The 20,304-nt window shown below is 51.4% G+C and overlaps 1 protein-coding gene across 1 annotated transcript; it reads left to right on the forward strand.

Moving 5' to 3' along the window:
- Positions 1-13,023: 13,023 nt before the first annotated feature.
- Positions 13,024-18,477, forward strand: Kcnk15 (potassium two pore domain channel subfamily K member 15). Its single transcript, XM_052184224.1, has 2 exons — positions 13,024-13,321; positions 17,683-18,477. Exons 1-2 carry the CDS (start codon positions 13,039-13,041, stop codon positions 18,372-18,374), a joined length of 975 nt encoding a protein of 324 aa, XP_052040184.1. The 5' UTR covers positions 13,024-13,038; the 3' UTR covers positions 18,375-18,477.
- Positions 18,478-20,304: the final 1,827 nt, after the last annotated feature.

The raw sequence follows: 20,304 nt of genomic DNA on the forward strand, positions 1-20,304 counted from the left end.
CGTCCTTAGTGCTGGGCTCGAAGAGCAGCAGGCGAGCTTTGTGTCACAGACCCAGTGCTCTCTGGAGACTCCTCTGTCAGCTATGGCTAAAGCTCCCAGGTCAGAGTTTGTCTCTGTGGACCGGGGCACCCCATCTTCATGTCGAGGGGCAAATGAAGACAGGGCTCCTTAGGTGAAAGGCTTCTTAGATGAAAGAGGGGGGAGAAGGAGGGAGGAGAGAGAGAGAGAGAGAGAGATCCCTTACTTGCCTAGATGCTAGCACGGTCCCTGTCCTAACTGGCAACAATTCCAGAGAATCTGGCCCTCTGGCTCTCTAGACCTTCCCGGGGAGTCGGCACCAGGATGATACCAAACAGCTGACAGCACCATTGTCTAATGAGCATTTACTGTCCTGGTGCATCTGTCCATGACCTTACGAAATGTGAGGTGCTTGAAGGAATTTCTGCTCTACAGGGGGAACTGAGGCCGGAGAGATAAAATTACAGATACTATCAGGGCTGGATGTGGAACTCAGGGGCTATGCGCACCCCCCCCACACCCCCCAATCTCTCTCATCTCCTTATCCTTTCCTGTCTTTTCTCTCCTCCTTTTTTTTTTTTTAATCTAACCCCGTTTGTCTGCTGTTCAAGAACAGCCTGCCCCTCCACCAGTATCTGGTCAAATCAGGAACTTGCATTTCCTGTGTCCGCGGCCCCCAGCCCACCCTAAGTCACCAAGCTGTGGTTTCAAATGGGCTTTGGTAGAGGAACCCGTAATACGGTGCTGCCCCCTAGTGACATTTGTAAGCATGAACAGCGGAGAGGCTGCCAGCCGACTGAAGTCCTGAGAATAGAGATCACTGCTGCCCCCTGTTGCCAGGATGTAAAAGAGCAGCCTGTTTGCAGACCACTGGGCGTGGCTGCCTCAGCATGAGGTAGGGATAGAGATAGCTGGGTTTTTTGTTGTTGTTGTTGGGGAGGAGGTGTTGTTGTTGTCATCGTTGTTGTTTTTCTATCTGTGCTGAGTGTAGTAATCATTAGTCCCTGAGGCATGTTACCTTGTCTGTCCCCTGGATGACTCCATCGTGACAGCCTTCTCCCACTGGCCACACTGCATAACCAGGAAGAGCTTTGTCAAGCGCAACCATGACTAAGTCATTCTGCTTAAACTCCTCAGGGACCCTGAGATAACCCTCCACCCCACTGGACCAGATCCTCAAGACTCCCAGGCCTGCTACGTCTTCCAGATCATCTGTGTGGAGACACCGCAGATGCCTGTGGAGTCTCCTCTTGACCAGATTCTGCACCTAGGCCATTGTCCAGGCTGCCTTCTCCGACCTGGACGGCTCTTGCTGTCCTTGTGACTCTCAGTCTCATTTTTCTGTGGGGTTAAACTCCTCTGGCTTCCAACTAGATAAAGAACCAACCTATGTGGATAATGTTTGACAGGCCTCAGAAGTCAGAGGGTGAGTGGAATAGAGCATGCAGGCTGTCCTCGCAGTCTCTGTTTCTGGGGGACAAGGTGACAGATATTCTCACATGATACTATCCAGGGAGCTGACATGATTCTACCAGGGTCTTGCAGTTAGAGTGTTGTAGGCCCAGGATCTAAACCTGTTCTCTGGCAATAAAAACTTGCCCTTGACCTCACTAGGCTGAGGGGGCTGGAATAGGAGGGGGAAGCTAGTAGAATGTTTCTAAGAAGGGCCTGCAGGGGAGCCCTGGAGCTTTCTGTAATATTGGGGTTCTTAGTATCTTCTGCTTGACCTTAGCTATACGTTAGACTTTATCTGAAACTCTGAAAGAGCAGAAAGTCCCACTTAGAGATCTGTTGTCTATGTATCATCTGATTCGATTGTCACAAAACATATAAGTGTGTTAGGGTAATGCTAGCTGCCTTACTAAACCAGGCAAGCATTCTGACAGGATAGCGGCTTCCCTCTGTGTGAAGGAAGGAGGCCGCTTATATGGTGACCCAACATTCCCCAGAGCACAGTCCTCTGAGTCTACACTGCAGACAGAGATGGAGAAGTCCCCTTATTCTCTAAAGACCATGCCTGGAACCCACACTCTAACTTGGACCTCTTTGCTGACTCTCATCATACAAACACTTGTGGCTGTAAGAGAGGCTGGCAAATGTGGTGTCTTGCTGGGCAGGTGTCTCCGGTCTACACCACACTGAGGAGTCTTTGCTAGAATTAGGGTAACAACAAGACTCTTGTTAGCAGTCTGTTTTACCAGCTTACTCGGCTCATCGGGACTCTGCGGGCCGTTTGAATGGGGCACCCCTGCCACAGGCCTGCTGAGTGGCCAGCAGGCCACTCTCTGGCACCCTTGTCCCCTCTGGCTTTCTGCCATCAGACTGCATGCTTGCCAAGAGTCTATTGGATTTGTTTCCAAACTGGCCTGCGCCAGCCACACCGGCCTTTGTGAAGAGGCAATTGGATTAGTGATCCCACAAGCTAGTGAAATATGAGCACAAAAGGAACAGATTTGTTTTCTAATGAAAACTCAATAGAGCCTTGTGGTTTAAAAACTTACTTTAAATTGGGCATGGAGGACACAACTCTGAAAGTTCTGGAAAGAAATATCCAGGAGGCAGCTGGAGTGACAGCTTAGCGGTTAAGAACATGTGCGCGTTTAAAGATGACCTAGGTTTGATTCTCAGGGTCACACCAAGTGGCTCGCAACTGCCTGTAACTCCAGCTCCACGGTCCCATGTCTCTGCAGGTGCCCGCCCTCATGTGCACACACGTGCCTGCACACACATATGCACATACACATGCATGCACATATGTATACATGGACACACAGGCACACATACGTGCACACATATACACATGCACACACATGCAACACATGTATGCAGGTATACATGTACACACAGATGCATACTCATGTACACACATGCATACACATGCACACGCACACACTTGTACACATGCACACACATGTACACACATGCACACAATTAAAATAATAAAAATAATGTTAAAAAGGAAAAAACACAAGAACATAGAGGAAGTCTGCACTTTTGCTCTTCCGTCAGGTGCCTGCCAGTCACTGGGTGTTCTTCATGTATGGGGGACAATGTTCAAAGCTCATGAACAGGACTAAACTCAAGGAGTAGATTGGAAAACAAGGGTTTGTTTTTAATTGAATAAAGTCTCCCAAGAATATTTCATTTTAAAGAGCTCCCTGGAGTGGGGTGTCCACCTCTGTGTTGGTCCTGATTCTCTGATGTACTCTGGGTCCAGGGTTCTGTTCTTAGCAAGTCATTTTTAAGATCTCATGAGTCAGGTGTGGTGCTGCACACCTCTAATCCTGGCTACTTGGGAAGGCAGCCTGTGTCCCACAGCAAATTCAAAGGCCAGCCTTAGCAACTTAGCAAGATCCTGACTCAAAACAAAACAGAGGGCTGGAACCAAGACCGTTGGTAGAGAGCTTGTGCAGTGTGAGAGCAAGACTCGGGATCCAGTCTCCAGCATATCAGAAAAAACAGTCCCTCTGCTAGAGTAATTGATTTGCCTCTAATCCCAGCTCTGGAGGATCTGTGGGCCTTTACAGTATCATCAGCCCCATTTCACAGGGGAGTGAACTTCAGCCCGGGACAACTAAAGATAGAAACCAGCATTCAAACCCAATTTGTAAATAGCTTCTGAAGCAGCAGATTTCCATATCGGTTCTTTAAAAGTCTTTCGTTTGGTTAACCCAGACTCTACTCTCTCCTTTCCCATTACAAAATAAGTTATTTATTAATTTTTCTTTTGACACAGGGTCTTACTGTATAATCCAACCTGACCTGGAGCTCTCTTAATAGACCAGATATCCTGCCTCTGGCTCCCAAGGGATGGAATTAAAGGCATGCACCACCAAGCCTGACCTGAATTTTTTAAAGATAAATTTTTAAACAAAGTTTTTATTTTTATTCTGTGTATGGGTATTTTCCCTGCATGTATGTCTGTGCATGCCTGGTGCCCAAAGATGTTAGAAGAGGGTCTCAGATCCCCTGAAACTGGCGTTCTGGTTGTGTGCTACTGTGTGCATGCTGGGAACTGAAACGGGACCTTCCACAGGAGCAGTGAGCGGAGAACACTTGTAACTGTGGGGCCAGCTCTCCAGCCCCAGAATTTAGAACCGAATTTCTAAGCATAGCTTAATTATAACACAGTTGACTATAAGTGGCCACATATGACCAGTGGATAAAGCATGGAGGTACTGCTCCATGCTGTGCAACTTTTCACATGTGCATTTGTTTGTGTATTCATGTGGGTACACATGTATGTGCAGGCACATGTGAATGTATGCACTCATACAGTCCAGAGGATAACTTTGGGTGTTGTTCACCAAGTACCATTCACCTTTGTTTTTGAGATGGAGTCTCCCACTGGCCAGCAAGCTCCAGGGATCCCCCACCCCCCAGTGTAATTACAGGCCCAGACCATCATGCCTGGCTTTTAACATGGGTACTGGGGCTTGACCTCAGAGCCTTAGGTTTGCCGGGTAAGTAAACTCCTGAGCCATCTTCCCAGCCCCCAGCATATAATGTTCCTGTCCAGGTTTTCCATATCTTCTTGCCATCTCTAGGTCATGATGTCTTCTTCCACATCAGCCCTGGCCCTGTGATTTAGACAGATCTTGATTTCAGCAGAGTAGGTTCACAGCAGAAGAGAGGATGGGGCTTTTCAGCAGCTGAACTCTGTCATATGGCACAGCCAGGGTCGCCTGAACCATTGCCTGGCAAACTCCTCCCTGCAGGGAAGTGTGGCTGCCAAGAAGAAAGAGTACAGCAGGCGGGTGGGATTGAAGTGCCGACCCCACAGCCCCACTATGAGGGGTGGCTAAAGGCATGCCTGCTTCATGTGTGATGGCACATACATGTAGTCTCGGCACTTGGGAGGCTGAGGGGAGAGGAGTGTGGGTTCAAGACCTGTACCACACAGACAGATCTTTAAAAAAAAAAAAAAGGAAAAGAAAAGAAAAAGAAAACCACCAAGGAAATCTTTATTACTTAGATTGATCCTCTAACTCAGAACAAAGATACATCAGGAAATAAAGTGGGGGTGGGGTGGGGTTGAGAATGTACTCGGTTGCTGCTGCGACGAAACCACAGCTAAGGCATCAGGTAGAAGGCTCACTTGAGCTTGTGGTTCTAGCGAGAGCTCAGGTGTGGAGCCACAAACAGAAAAATGGAGTGAACCGGAAGTAGCCCTGTCTTAGAAACCTCAAAGCCCCCTCTAACAAGGCCACACGGTCTAAGCCTCCCCAGATAGCACCACCAACTGGGGATCCCTTGTTCAAACCTCTGAGGCTATGACATCATTCTCATTCAAACCACCACAGCGAGAAACAAATTTTAAAAACTGCTTTGCCGTGTAGATTCTAAAATGCACTCAGATGTAGAAAGAATTATTTGATAACGCTCTATGTTCCTTTGACATTGTTTTTTGTTTGTTTGTTTTGAGACATGGTCGACTGTGTAGCTCTGCGGCATTTGCTCTGTAGACCAGGCTGGCCTCAAACTTCCAGAGATCCTCCCGCCTCTGCTGGAACTGCAGGTGTGCGCCTGACCTACAGCAGGGTTGTATTATTAACAATTAGGAATTTATTAGTGATCAGTGGAGGCTTTAATATCTCCATTAAACCTGACAGCATCAATCCTCCCGCAGTGAAGAACAAGTCTCAATGGCTCAAGTAAATGGCCACAGACAAGTGCCAGGACTCCAGGCTGGTTGAGACAGAAAGCTGGAGGGGGTGGGGCACGCTCACATGGCCGCCATTTGTCCCCCAAATAATGTCCTTGACCCCCTGGGACAGTGGTACCCACTAGTGTGGATATATGACTATGGTGCTGGCTCTTCCTCCCCCTTTCCCTGCTGCTCCCCCCTCCCCCTCCCTCTCCAGCTTGTCTTCCAGTGGCCAGGACATTTGGGACATCCCCTCCCCAATGCTGTCATCATTCTTTGGTTAGGGATCTCATCCTGCAGCCCAGATCCTGGAGGAACAGTGTCAGGCTGCAGACAAGCCACAGCTGCTCTCTAGGGAGCTCCAAGGATGTCCTCCTGGGGTGAAACCTGTCAATTCTGTTAAGAGGAACACAGAGGGATCTTATCAAGGGAAACGCCTGAGCCAGCTGCTAGCCTTCTGGGAAGTCACCGAAGTGCATTCTAACTGTAAAAATCAATTGCTCACGAGCCCCAAAGCCTTCGGAATGAGCGACACAGAAGGCACAGGGGAGACACTGGCTAGGGGAGGGGTGCTGACATTCGCTGGTGAGGCTCTGGGCATGTTTATTTGATCCTTATAGGAATCCTATTAGGCAGATATTCCTACAGGGCAGAGATGGGCAAACCGAGGCTCAGAGAGGTGTAGACACACATCTAAGATGGGACCTAGCCCCCGGCTCACTCAGATAACTAACTACTCCATCCTGGGGCCCTGCTCACCACCTGTTCTTTCGTGGCCTTAGATGCTGCCCCTTTTAATCTGGATCCCAGCTTCCTCTCCCCAATGTGGGAGTGGCAAAGGCTTCAAGCTTTTAAGGAGCGCCCAGGCCTGCACTGAAGGGCCCTGGGTACCTTGCTAGCACCAGGGAACAGAGGAAAATCACAAGGTCTCCTCAGGTCCCCAAGGTGGGGGCAGTGAGGGTAGACAGGAGGGGGCGGAGCTGCAGGGAGTGCCTTAGGGAGTTCTGTTTTTGGTGTCTGCTCAGCAGATGACTTTCCAAGCTGAGAAGCACACGTATACAGACTCTAACCTCCTCTTGCTTAAAATAGAACTGCTGAACCAAAAATGCCAAGCTCAGGGAAGCGGCACCTACCTGGCAGGGCCAGACAGCGCCTCCATGGCCCCATTTCTACCCACCCCAGTGGGTGGCATGTCTCAGGTCTGCATCTCAGGATCCTCACAGTGGCAGGGCAGCTCCATTGACCAAAGCTCTTGCAGCCATCCTGCAGATAAAGAAAGCAACGGCCCCAGGGCTCCTGGGAAGGTGACATGGCCTACAGTGACTTGCCTAACAAGCATGGTGCTTTGGGGACCCAGGCAGCCCCACATTCAAGTCCTGTCTCAGCCATGACCACAGGGACTCGGCAGGTGAACACCTTCTCTTCCTGGACCTGCAGAGGGGACAATATTGTAATGGCCAGCACACACAGGGCTCCAGAGCCTCTGGTCTCTCCTCTGTTTTTGAAAACAGAATTCCTGGCATCTGTAGACAATTTTGAAAAGGGAGAAAACAAGGCTATCAGCTCAGGGGCACGCAGGAAGTGGCCTGTCCCAGCTTCTGCAGGAGCATGGGTGTCTTGGGTCTCACATGGGGAAACTGAAGCACCGAGAAGTGGAAGTGTTCCATCCGTGGACACCCGAGTAGAACGCAAAGGAGAATTCGAACTCAGGTCTTCGTGGACCTCAGCTGTGCTCAGGATCAATCAAATGAACTCCTCCCAACCCCCGCCTCACCTTGACCAAGCTGTTTCCCAAACCTGCTCATCTCCACAGGCTCTTCTCCAACCCTTGATTAGTGGGAGGGCCTGGTACCCTGCCCCCACCCTTAGAATCCTGCCCAGGTTTCTGTCTCTCTAATGCAGAGAAGAATTAGAAAAAAAAAAAAAAAAAAAAGAAAAGAAAAGAAAAACAACAAACTTGCTGATGCCCTTACTAAAAATAAAGCCGTGGTAACTGTGTTAGCTCTCCCGCGTCAGCACCCTGCTTCTGGGCCACTTGGCTGTCAGTCTGACTCTCAGGGGGTGAAGGCGGGCAAATCTTTCTCTACAGGCACTGAGCCCCAATTCTGTCCTGGAATGGAGGTCTCACAGGCCACAGACCACTCCCTGTGATCTCCACAGTGGCTAAATGCTGCTAGGCAAATCCTCACGGCAGGCTTCTCCATCACCTATGACAGCTGTCAGTCATTAAAACCTTGGAGATTCACCCCTCTTTCCCATTCCTCTCCAAATTACCTTTCAGGGCTCAGTCAATAAAGAGCTTGCTGCACAAGCAGAAGAAGATATTAATGCCAGGTACCCAGTTTTCAGTCAGGTGTGGTGGCACAGGCTTGTAATGCCAGCTGAGGAGGTCAAGAGGGTCTCTGGGGTTAGCTGGCTAGCCATTTGCCTGAACTGGAGGGCCCTGAATCCTAACAAGAGGTCTTGTTCCAAGAAAATAATGAGGTGGGTGACTCTTGAGAAATAACATTCAAGATTGACATGTGGCCTGTGCACGCATGCACGCCTATCCCCTGTCTTAGTCAGAGTTTCTATTCCTGCACAAACATCATGACCAAGAAGCAAGTTGGGGAGGAAAGGATTTATTCAGCTTACACTTCCACACTGCTGTTCATCACCAAAGGAGGTCAGGACTAGAACTCAAGCAGGTCAGGAAGCAGGAGCTGATGCAGAGGCCATGGAGGGATGTTTCTTACTGGCTTCCTCAGCCTGCTTTCTTATAGAAGGACCACCAACCCAGGGATGGCATGACCCATAGTGGACAATTTCCACTAGATCACTAATTAAGAAAATGCCTTACATCTGGATCTCATGGAGGCATTTCCTCACCTGAAGCTCCCTTCTCTGTGGTTACTCCAGCCTGTGTCAAGTTGACACACAAAACCAGCCAGTACAATTGACCCCTTGTCAACTTGTCACACAAACACATCACTATTAAGCCTCAACCCTTACTTTCTTATTTATCCCTCAGATCTAAACAACTTTATAAGACCCAGTCTTTAACATATTAAAAGTTCAACCTCTTTAAAATATCCAATATCTTTTAAAATTCAAAGTCTTTTAAAAATTCAAAGTCTCTTAACTGTGGGCTCCACTAAAATACTTTCTTCCTTCAAGAGGGAAAAATATCAGGTCCCAGTCATAATCAAAAGCAAAACTCAAACTCCAATGGTTCAATGTCTGGGATCCAACTCACCATCTTTCGGACTCCTCCAAGGGCTTGGGTCACCTCTCCAGCTCTGCCCTTTGTAGCACACAGCTTGTCTTCTAGGCTCCAGCTGCCTGTACTCCACTGCTGCTGCTGTTCTTGGTGGTCATCTCATGATACTGGCATCTCCAAAACACTGCTGTCTTCTGCTGTAACTAGGCTTCACCAATAGCCTTTCATAGGCTCTCTTCATGGTGCCAAGCCACAACTCCTTTGCATGACCCCTTCACTCCTGGGCCATTAATTGCAACTGAGGTTGCACCTTCACCAATGGCCTGTGGTCTTTCACAGTGCCAAGCCTTAGCTGCTCTTCATGACCCCTTCATGCCTTCAAAACCAGTACCACCTGGATGACTCTTACACAGTACCAAGTCCAGCCACAGCGCAAAGTACAACCTTGGATATCTCTGTAACACAGCCTCTGTGCTCTCAGAAAACATTTCCCAGGAGATGTCACCTCAATGATGCTGGTCTGTTCTTAATCTCCACTAATTGCTTAGCTCCAGCTAACCAGCATCAATAGTCCCAGCAATGCAAAGTTTTTGCTTTAGTAGTTCTGGTTATCTTGTTAATCACAGCTGATTCTTCAGCCCCAGCTAACCAAAACCACAGAATCTTCACAATCAAAATAGCAACAGCCCTGATAAGAGTCTTTAAGCTTCCCTCTGAAATTACACAAGCCAGGCCTCCATCTTCTGCACTGTTCTCAACATTGTCTTTCAAGCTCCTACACAACATCCCTTAGAGATCTTAACACCGAATGGATCTTCTAGCCCAAAGTTCCACAGTCCTCCCCAAAACATGGTCAGGCTATCACAGGAATACCCCACTATGCCAGTACCAATTTGCCTTAGTTCTATAAGAAAGCAAGCTGAGCAAGCCAGGGGAAGCAAGCCAGTAAGGAACATGGCCTCTGCATCAGCTCCTGCTTCCTGACCTGCTTGAGTTCCAGTCCTGACTTCCTTTGGTGGTGAACAGCAATGCAGAAGTGTAAGCTGAATAAACCCTTTCCTCCCCAACTTGCTTTCTTAGTTATGATGTTTGTGAGGGAATAGAAACCCTGACTAAGACACCCCCCCCAACACATACACTAGCACATCCACATCCACCCCACCTCCTGAAAAAGAACTTTTTGGTTCTCCGGACCCTGGCTAGAATAAAGGTGCCTGTGTGCCCCATTCCTTCTTGGAGATTACAGGAGGGACCCGTCTTCTTCCCGCCTCCAGCTTCTGGGTGTCACCTGCTGTGCCTCGTCTTGGGGTCCCTCCTCCAGTGATCAGGGCGACTTGCTCATGCTGCCAAATCTGAGGATATCTCTCCTGCCTTCATCTTCCAAGCATAGGAACCCTCTCGGTGACACTGGGCCCACCGAAGAGTTGAGACCATCCCAAGGCTGAATGAAGCAAGCCCAGCGTGCGCAACTTCCCTTTGGCAGGCAGCCAATAGTGTTCACAGGTCCCAAGGATGAGGCGTGGTCATGCCCCTAGGAGCCATTCTTATGCTACTGCAGTTCCTTATGAGACAGAAAGGGAAAAAACCCAAAACAAACAAACAAATAAAAACAACATTCCAGTGATCGTGAAATCGAACAAACCCACATTCAGGAAGTGACAGAAGTGGCTGCTCCTCACTTGCACACACAAGTCTTCATTTGACCTTAAACTGCTGCTAGGTGTGTGCTGCCCGTGTGTGTGTGTGTGTGTGTGTGTGTGTGTATAACTAGGCTTCACCAATAGCCTCTCATAGGCTCTCTACATGGTGCCAAGCCACAACTCCTTTGCATGACCCCTTCAGTCCTGGGCCATCAATTGCAACTGAGGTTACACCTTCACCAATGGCCTTCTGTGGCTTTTCACAATGCCGAGCCTTAGCTGCTCTTCATGACCCCTTCATGCCTTCAAAACCAGTACCACCTGGGTGACTCTTACACACTACCAAGTCCAGCCACAGCACAAAGTACAACCTTGGCTATCTCTGTAACATAGCCTCTGTGCTCTCAGAAAACATTTCCCAGAAGATGTCACTTCAATGATGTCTGAGTGCTGGACATCAAAGGATGATCCCGGGGGGGGGGGGCATAAGTGGAACTCGCTGGTTATATTGTAGTGGGAGAAAGGGAAGATGGCCGGTGCTCTGTGGGAGGAGCTCAGAGGCGAGCACCTGGGGTGATGTCAAGAAACAGGTCCGACTGGGTTGAGAGTAAGCACATCCTGTGAGGACTTCTGCTGGTCCCCGGCCCCTGGCAGGAAGGCAACAGATATTGGCTGAGTGGGAAGGGGAGAAGGCAGTAATGAGTCCTGTGAGAACTGAAAGTTGAGGGTGGGTGGGGCAAGCAGGGGTGAGAGGATGTCAGGAGATATCCCCGAGCAGTCATAATGATGACAATGCACACCGTGCTCTAGCAGACACTTGGGCAGGCCAGCTGTCGCCAGCAGCTTCAGGCAAGGGTAACTGGCACTGCGCCAGACGTCTTTATACGGGCCCATATGTAGGACTCTGAAAAAGGTACCATTTTGGAGCATGGGGACAGAAGTGGGTTCCTTCTACTGGAGTGGGGGTCAATGGAAGGCTTCCCAAACACCTAGCAGCTCGGGTCATCCAGAGACCTTCCCTGTATCTCCACACCCAAACCCACCAGTAACTCTTGGTGTATCAGCCTCGGTGACAGATTGGCCCCCGAGTCTCAGACCCCGACATAATGGATCAGACGGTCAGAACAGGCCGTCCTGACAGCAGAGAGCTTTGCCGTGCTCCTTTGTGGTGCTGTGTCTTTCAGTCTGCCGGCAAGGGGAAGATGTGGTGTGGCATGGGGCAGGACTTTAGAGCTCACGTCTGGGAATAGCATGTGTCAGTTCTGTAAGGATCCACTGGCTAAAGCTTGATGAAGTGTCCTGATGCCAGGGAGGTTCGCTGTGTGCCCAGCTCTCTACCATATCCCAGGGGCATCTGCTTCTCTTCCTCTGTTATCAAAGGCTAGCCCCTCGACGGGATGCCTGTTTTTTTTTTTTTGTTTTGTTTTTTTTTTTTTGCTTACAGCTTTTCCATGGTGTTTCAATCGTCCTGAAAAACCAGCTTGGGGATCTGGAAAGGTGGCTCAGTGGTTAAGAACACTGGCTGCTCTTCCAGAGGACCCGGGTTCATTCCCAGCAACCACATGATGGCTCATCTGCATCTGGAACTCCAGTTCCAGGAGCTCCTACACCCTCTTCTGACCTCCGTGGGCATTGTGAAAGTGGTACACAGACGTACATGCAGGCAAATATAAAATAAAAATTAGGGCTGGAGAGATGGCTCAGCAGTTAAGAGCACTGACTGCTCTTCTGAAGAAAGGTCTTGAGTTCAAATCCCAGCAACTACATGGTGGCTCACAACCATCCATAATGAGATCTGACGCCCTCTTCTGGTCTGTCTAAAGACAGCTACAGTGTACTTACATATAATAATAAACAAATAAATCTTTGGGCCAGAGCGAGTACAGCCTCAGTGTAATCATATACATAAACGAAACAAATCTTAAAAAATAAAAATTAAATTAAAAAATGAATCTGTAGAAATCACTTCTCTCCGGTCCTCCTGTCTTTCTCTCCAGCCTGCATCCTAATTCTCTTGGCTCCAGTCACACCAGCTTCTAGGCTGTTCCCTGTCACCAAGTGACCTCCCTTCTGCTTTAGCTAGAAACCCACGTGTGTGGCCTGGATTTCCTCTCCCTGGTCACTCCCGACTGGCTTGGCACGCACCTGCCAAGCATTTTCCTCCTTCATCACTCCTGTCTTCCTTCATCTTTTTGTCCATTTGTCATGCCTCCCTGCTTGACCGCATACCCGTTCTACTCCCACTGAGAAGGGTGGGCACCAGAGGGCGCTTGGTAAATATTCGCTACATGATAGACGGGATGGAAGGAAAGGGTCCCGAGCCCCCAAGACCTAGGGCGAGTTAGGGATGGAGGCGGGTGCTGTGCACACCTCTCTGCTCCAGATGTCCCTGCGGGCCCCTGCGTGGGTTAGGGCGGGGAGCGTCGGGAGAGCTCAGAGCCCGCCCCCTGCTGTAAGCCGGGCGCGGCGGGGCGGGGATGGAGCGGGAGCCGTCGGGGCGCACGGAAACCCGCACTCGGAGCGGGCGAGCCGCGATGAGGAAACAGAGCGCGCGCACAGCAGCGCTCATCCTGTGCATCCTGTCCTACCTGCTGGTGGGCGCCGCGGTCTTCGATGCGCTGGAGTCGGAGGCGGAGCGCAGTCGGCAGCGGTTGCTGGCTCGCAAGCGGGGCGAGTTCCGCAGAAAGTACCGCTTCTCCGCGGATGACTACCGCGAGCTGGAACGCCTGGCGCTGCAGGCCGAGCCACACCGCGCCGGCCGCCAGTGGCGCTTCGCGGGCTCCTTCTACTTCGCCATCACGGTCATCACCACCATCGGTGAGCCCTCCGGAGCCTCCCCTCTGCCCTGCTCAGTCCTGATCTCTCCTAGGGTGCGATCCCACCTCTGCCCCTGTGACTTTGGAAAGGGCGTGTCAGCACACTGAGGCGCATTTGCCTCGCTGAGCGAAATGGGGGCAATCAGTTAGCTAATGCAGGGCTGTAGGCATCAGTAAAGGATTGCACAGACACGGGGGTGGTTACAAGAACCCCTGGGCTCCTGTGGTGAACAGAAGTGAGGCTTCCTTATCTCACTGTGTCAGCATTGTGACCTTAGATAAGTTTCTTGACTTCTCTGAGTGTTCTTTGAAAACTAGGATTGCTAATATGCCTTGCAAGGAGGAGGGAGGGATGACAGCTGTGACGGAGATTATTATTAAGGAGATAATGTGTACAGATCGTTTTAGCATAGGACCTGACCCACAGAAAACATTATGAAAATAAGATTGCTTGTATATAAGATAACAATTATCCTGTTAAGCCCGTGATATCAACGCTCTCCATTGTTTTCTGACTGCTGTGTGGCTCGTGTCCGAGAGCCTAATAGGTGTCCAATAATGTGTTAAGGGAATGACTAATTACTAAAGCTTTGGCCTCCAGAGGAGCCCCTATGTATACCATTTGGACTCCAGCTGTTACCATAACCACATCTGGCCAGGACCTGAGGGCCTAAGTCTGAGGAACCTGCAGAAGAGAAGAGAGGCTCCCTTGGGCTTCGAGCCTGTTAGCTAGTCACTTGATGCTAGGCTCCAGTTGTAGTTGCCAGGTGTGCCTGTGGCCTCCCTCTGAGGAGCAGATCAGAAGCCCACAGCTTGGAGAATGCACTTGCACAGGAGCCGTGGGTTTAAGCACCCAGGCGACCCCAAAGGCTGAGTTCTGGGCATCTCCTGCTACCTGCCTTCTCGGGCAAGCGACTGTGCCCTCTTGGCACATGTTTTTGTGAAAGGCAAATGTTCTGCCTCGCTGGGCGAATGAGGGCCCAGCCTGGGGTCATAGGCTATGCAGGCACTGCTTGTTAGTAATGATTTATTATTTGCCAAGGCTAGAGCAGGCCCCCATCCAACACTTCCTCCCTCTCTTGTCTACAAGTCCCAACCTCAGGACCCTCTCATTTGCCATGCCTGCAGAGGCTGTGCCTTGTCTGACGCCTCTGCCCTTTCCCGTGTTTTTTGGACAGTCTACCAGCCAGGTTTGGCTCCTTTCCTCACTGATCTGAAACCCAAGCTAGGGAAAGAAATAAAAAGAAAAGGAGAAGAGAGAGAGAGAGAGAGAGAGAGAGAGAGAGAGAGAGAGAGAGAGAGAGACTAAGACCAAACAAACAAAGCCAAAGCGTAACTGAATAGAAACTGGAAATGTTTTGCTTTTCTGGCCTCTTGGGTGACTTGGGATATACAGACGTGGCTACCGTGGCTCCTGCCCTCGTGGAGTTCAAAGTAGAGACGGGCAGAGTGTATTCCTCCGCTGGTACCACAGGGAGGCAGACCTGAGGGCTTTAAATGCTTAAGTTACATCGAGACTTCAAACATTTTATATGTTCACGTTGCATGTTTCCTAGGGTACCTCGGGGTGCAGAATAAAGAGGAACCTCGCTCCTATCCCCTTCCCCATTTTCCTGGAAGTCTTTTGGTCTAGTGTATGTAAATCGTACACAGCAATGGGTTTCAGTGAGGGATTTTCCTATACACACATCAGGCACTCAGACCATCTGCACCCACCACCTTCTCTTGTCTTCCTCCCCTAGACCTCTTCCTATTCCCAAGTTCTTTTTCCCTCTTCTACCTTCCTGTCTCTTAAAAAAAAAAATCTAGATTCCACAGGAGATAGGAAACATGTCATCTTCGTCTTTCCGAGTCTCTATCCTGTCTCTTGACCTCATTCACCTCCCTGGCTCACTTCCGCCTTACCTGACCTGTCTCTGGCATGCTTCAGCTACGTGCTCTCTGTCCATGGTCCTTCAAACATCTCACACACCGTATGACTAGTATATCTGGATCCTAACTGTCTGCTCTTCTCCTTTAGTAGTTTTTGGAGGCAGGGCCTCGCGTAGCCTGGACTGGCTTTATAATCACTACATGGCTGAGAATAACAGAGAAGTTATGGTCTTCCTGCCTCGGCCTCCCAAGTGCTGGGGACTTACAGGTGTGTGCCACCATACTTGTCTTTTATGTGACACTGGGAGTTGAACCTGGGACATCGAGCATGCTATTCAAATACCCTCAATTGAGCTGTATCCCAGACCCGAATTTAATATTTCTCGGTGCTTTATTATGTCAGCCCTAAAGAGCCACACCATTTTTTTTTTTAAAGCTGAGTAGCAGGGCTTCTCAACTTTAGAAGTACTGACATCTTGACCCAGTTAATTCTGTAATGGAGCCTGTCCTGTGCCCTATAAGATGCTGATAGCATCCTCAGCCTCTGCCTCTGGATGCCAACGACATACAACATTGCAGCATATACACACGGCCATTGCCATCCCCTAGCAGAGACAACCAAGAGCTTCCTGGGGTCTTGTTGGATGTGTACATGGTGACAAGGCCACCGTGCTCTGGTGTTGTGTCCTTTCATCTGGATGGTGCTGATATGAATCTAACCAGGTCCCCTCTGTTGATGGCTGAGTGTTCGTTTCTAACTTTTGCCAAGACCACGGTGGCAGCCCCTATGTGCGGGAGGGCTGGCTGGGTGGAGCTGCACGGGTCTAGGGCTTCATATGTTTTACCTTTGAGCAGACAGGATAGGTCTTCTGGAGGAGGGATATTCTCTATGGGAGATGGATGCCCTCACCTCTCCCTGGTTATGGGCCCAGGTAAGCCACTGTTGCTCTCTCCAGAAAGAGACACATCCACGCATTTCCACAGTGGCACGGTGACACATGTCCCAGGAAATCCCACACATGCCTGAATCCATGAGGGCATCAGCAAACAGGGTTAGCACCAGATATGCCCAGAGCCAACTGGTGTTCTGTGAAGGCTAAAAGGGTGGCAAAAGATGAGGAGGGATTTGAAGGGAGCAGGGGTCTGGGAAGGGCAAGAGAAACCAGTCCAAGGATGAGGAAAATATGTGAGAAGGCATCTGTAGAAGTGACTTTCTAGTAGGGACCCAACAGGCTGAACCTAAAGAATGTCAGTGTGAAAGGGGTGAATGTGGGGACTGGGGATTAGAAGGATGGCTAGGGCTGGGGAGTGGGGAGGAGAGAGGAGGGGTGAGGCTGGGGAGTGGCAAGGAGAGAGGAGGGGTGAGGCTGGGGAGTGGGGAGGAGAGAGGAGGGGTGAGGCTGGGGAGTGGGGAGGAGAGAGGAGGGGTGAGGCTGGGGAGTGGGGAAGAGAGAGGAGGGGTGAGGCTGGGGAGTGGGGAGGAGACAGGAGGGGTGAGGCTGGGGAGTGGGGAGGAGACAGGAGGGGTGAGGCTGGGGAGTGGGGAGGAGGGGGTGAGGTTGGGGAGTGGGGAGGAGAGAGGAGGGGTGAGGCTGGGGAGTGGGGAGGAGGGGTGAGGCTGGGGAGTGGGGAGGAGAGAGGAGGGGTGAGGCTGGGGAGTGGGGAGGAGAGAGGAGGGGTGAGGCTGGGGAGTGGGGAGGAGAGAGGAGGGGTGAGCTGGGGAGTGGGGAGGAGAGAGGAGGGGTGAGGCTGGGGAGTGGGGAGGAGAGAGGAGGGGTGAGGCTGGGGAGTGGGGAGGAGAGAGGAGGGGTGAGGCTGGGGAGTGGGGAGATAAGAGAGGCCTGATGCTGGGGAGGTGAGAAGAGGGGTGAGGCTGGAGATGGGGAGGTGAGTAGAGGGGTGAGGCTGGGGAGAGGGGAAGAGAAGGATCTGAGGGTTCCTTGTGAGAACGGAGTCTTTACCCTGCAGGTACTAAGAAGCCGCTGAAGATGTCTCCTGCCCCTCCCACCAACACATAACTTGCTAAGATTGACGTTTTCTGCACTCTGTAGGATGTCAGAGCACCTGACCTATACACGCACTCCAAGCCGCAGGACCCCTCCCATACCGCCCAAATTCTTACACCCTTCAGCCGCTAGGCCAAGCAGCCACGGGGCTATTCTGCCTCTCCCACTGTTGTTTCCAGAGCGTCCTATCATTGGGTCCATGCTTTGGGGCTGGGCTTCCTCCACTGGGCAAAATGCAGTTAAGATCCATCCTTTGCTTGTTCTGGGAACAGAAGTTAGCCCAGCTGAATTCTGTGGTTCTGAATGAGCACGTGTGGATTATCCACCCCTAGGGTGAGGGACACACGGGATGTGACTAGCCACTCAGGAATTCAGAGTATGAGTGACACAGATGGGCACTGGAGTTCCTGGGGATAGGCAGGCCCGGGGAAGGGGGCCCTGGGGCAGGCTGGGCTCTCAGAACCCCATGTCTCTTCCCACATAGGGTATGGTCATGCCGCGCCGGGCACGGACTCAGGCAAGGTGTTCTGCATGTTCTATGCCCTCTTGGGCATCCCCTTGACGCTGGTCACCTTTCAGAGCCTGGGCGAGCGTCTGAACGCACTGGTGCGGTGTCTGCTGCTGGCAGCCAAGCGCTGCCTGGGCCTGCGGCGGCCGCACGTATCTGCTGAGAACATGGTGGTGGCCGGGCTGCTGCTGTGTGCCACCACCCTGGCCCTAGGCGCCGCCGCCTTCGCGCATTTCGAGGGCTGGACCTTCTTCCACGCCTACTACTACTGCTTCATCACCCTCACCACCATCGGCTTCGGCGACTTCGTGGCGTTGCAGAGAGACGAGGCGCTGCAAAGGAAGCCACCCTATGTGGCCTTCAGCTTCCTCTACATCCTGCTGGGGCTCACGGTCATCGGTGCCTTCCTCAACCTGGTGGTCCTGCGCTTCCTCGCCAGCGCCGAAGCCCCGGAGCGCGCAGCCCACCGCCGTGCCAGCGTGTTCCGCAGGGGGGCGCCCAAGAGCCGCGGCCGCGCCGGTGCCCCCACCTGCATCCCTCGCCCTTTCCATCAGCTGGAGACCTGGGCCTGTGACAACCCAGCCTTCTCACCTCCCATAAGCCCAGAAGCCACGCATCATTGCCACAGCAGCCCAGACAGACCCCGAGCCCGGAGGAAGTCCATCTGACAATCCTTCCCCACCCGGGCCAGGCCTGGCCTATGTCTAGCTCCGCCTGTTAGCAAACCCACCCTTCTTTCCGGCTTGGAGGGGGTTGAGGCTCCCGTCACCATCTGTGGATCATCCCTTCTAGACACATAGACATGCTGCACTAACAGCAGAAGACGACTCTGCAGCCACCTGGGGGTGTAAACTGTTTAGTCTAAACTTGTAGGAAAACGTGGCCATCAGCATCTAGGAGGGGTGATACCCAGGTCAAGCATCCCTATCTGATCCTTCAAAGGACGACAAATAGCTAATTTCTGCTCTGAAGAGGACACAAGACATCTTGCAGGGGGAGAGGTACGACTTTAAACACCAGAATTCTACTAGTAAGGCTGGGTGCTCTTGCTAGAAGCATGGAGATAGACTGGCTGAAGGGAATTTAGGGCTCACCGTGGACAATTTTTGCACTATAGAAACGACTGCATTTTCTTTGCTCTGCATGAGGAGTGGAATATTAGCCCGTGTGTAAATGGCTGTCCCCACTGTCAAACAGATGCCTTGTCACAGGCCAGCGCCCATGTCACTACCTATAGGCAGCTCAGTGCTGTGGGATGAATTTCATTCTGAATCCCACCAATCATCATTGGTTATATATCACTGGGACTCTCATCCCTTTCCTGGACCTTAGCTTCCCAGTCAATAAAACAGGGTTCTTCTGCAGACCCAGCTTCTCACCGACTCTGGAGGCAGAGCTCCCTGATGCAGGCACAGAGGATGTTAATGAGCCCATTGGAGGCGCCTTGGCACCCTGGAGTGGTCACCCCTTAAAGGGCCAGCATCTATTCTCTTCCCAGGTAGAACTGTCCCTGTGTAAAGCAAGAGCAAAACCAGGGTAGAAAAGCCAAAAACTTTAATTTCCAACATGAGCTATGTGGTCATGAATACAACGCCATGTGACCCGCTCCAACTCAGACGTCCCCAAAGCCCTCCCTCCCTGGAGGACCAGGGTGTTCCTGCTCCCCAAGAGGACACAGGGTAAGGTGGGTAGATGAAGGGAGGCTCCCAGCCCAAGGACTCTGGGGACCCACCTTCCTGCCACCTTGCAGGATGGCACAAAGAACTCAGAGGTCACGCCCGTGCCTGCTTCCAGTCTTCCACCCAGCCCACACAGGCTCTCCTGCTGAAATGAAAAACCCTTGGAGCTTGCTAAGTAAGCCTAAAGAAACTCTCTCTCCATCACGGTCCTGTTCTGCAGACACAGGGTCCCTTTGAGGGCCAAGAGAGCCATTGCAGGGGACAGAAAGGGGTCTAAGGCTCTGGGCCTGGTGTAGGACTGCTGCTCAAGAAATAAATGCAGGTGATCTTGCCTGGTGCAACAGTTCTGCCTTGGGAGAGTGTGGGAGCCCCTGTGCTGTTTCTGAACCCCAAAGTGCTCAAGAAGGAACCCGGTGGGGAATCACGCGTGAACGGCCTAACTGCCTCTGCTATGTGCTTGCGCGCCTGCGCTGTGGACCACGGGAGAAGGAGCTAGCACTGTCAGAGACAGAACTTGAGCAGGCACCCCTCTCTCTCAGGACCTCCTCTGTTCCCACCTGAAAACGAGGCTAACAATACAAGCATCTCTTCCCTTGCTCTTTGGGGCTCTCATGGGGGGGTCAGAGTAGAATCATGGAGGACAAGGCTGTGAGAGGCGCTCTGGGAAGGGGTGCTATCGCATCTGAAGGATAGAGAGAATACTTCTCTGAGTCCCCCCCCCCCACACACACACACACTCTACAAACCCAGGAGGGAGCTTCTTTTTGTCAACCTGCTCCCAGCTGGACCTGGAGAGGTAATGACCCAGCATAAAACCCTTCAGCTCATGATTCTGGGGAGGTTGCCCAGGAGATCCCAGCCAGCCAGGCACCCCTCCCCACAACCGCCCTCTTCTCCCAACTCAAGCCCAGAAAAGGCA

The sequence above is a fragment of the Apodemus sylvaticus genome, chromosome 5, assembly GCF_947179515.1.
Source record: "Apodemus sylvaticus chromosome 5, mApoSyl1.1, whole genome shotgun sequence".
Lineage (NCBI taxonomy): Eukaryota > Metazoa > Chordata > Mammalia > Rodentia > Muridae > Apodemus > Apodemus sylvaticus.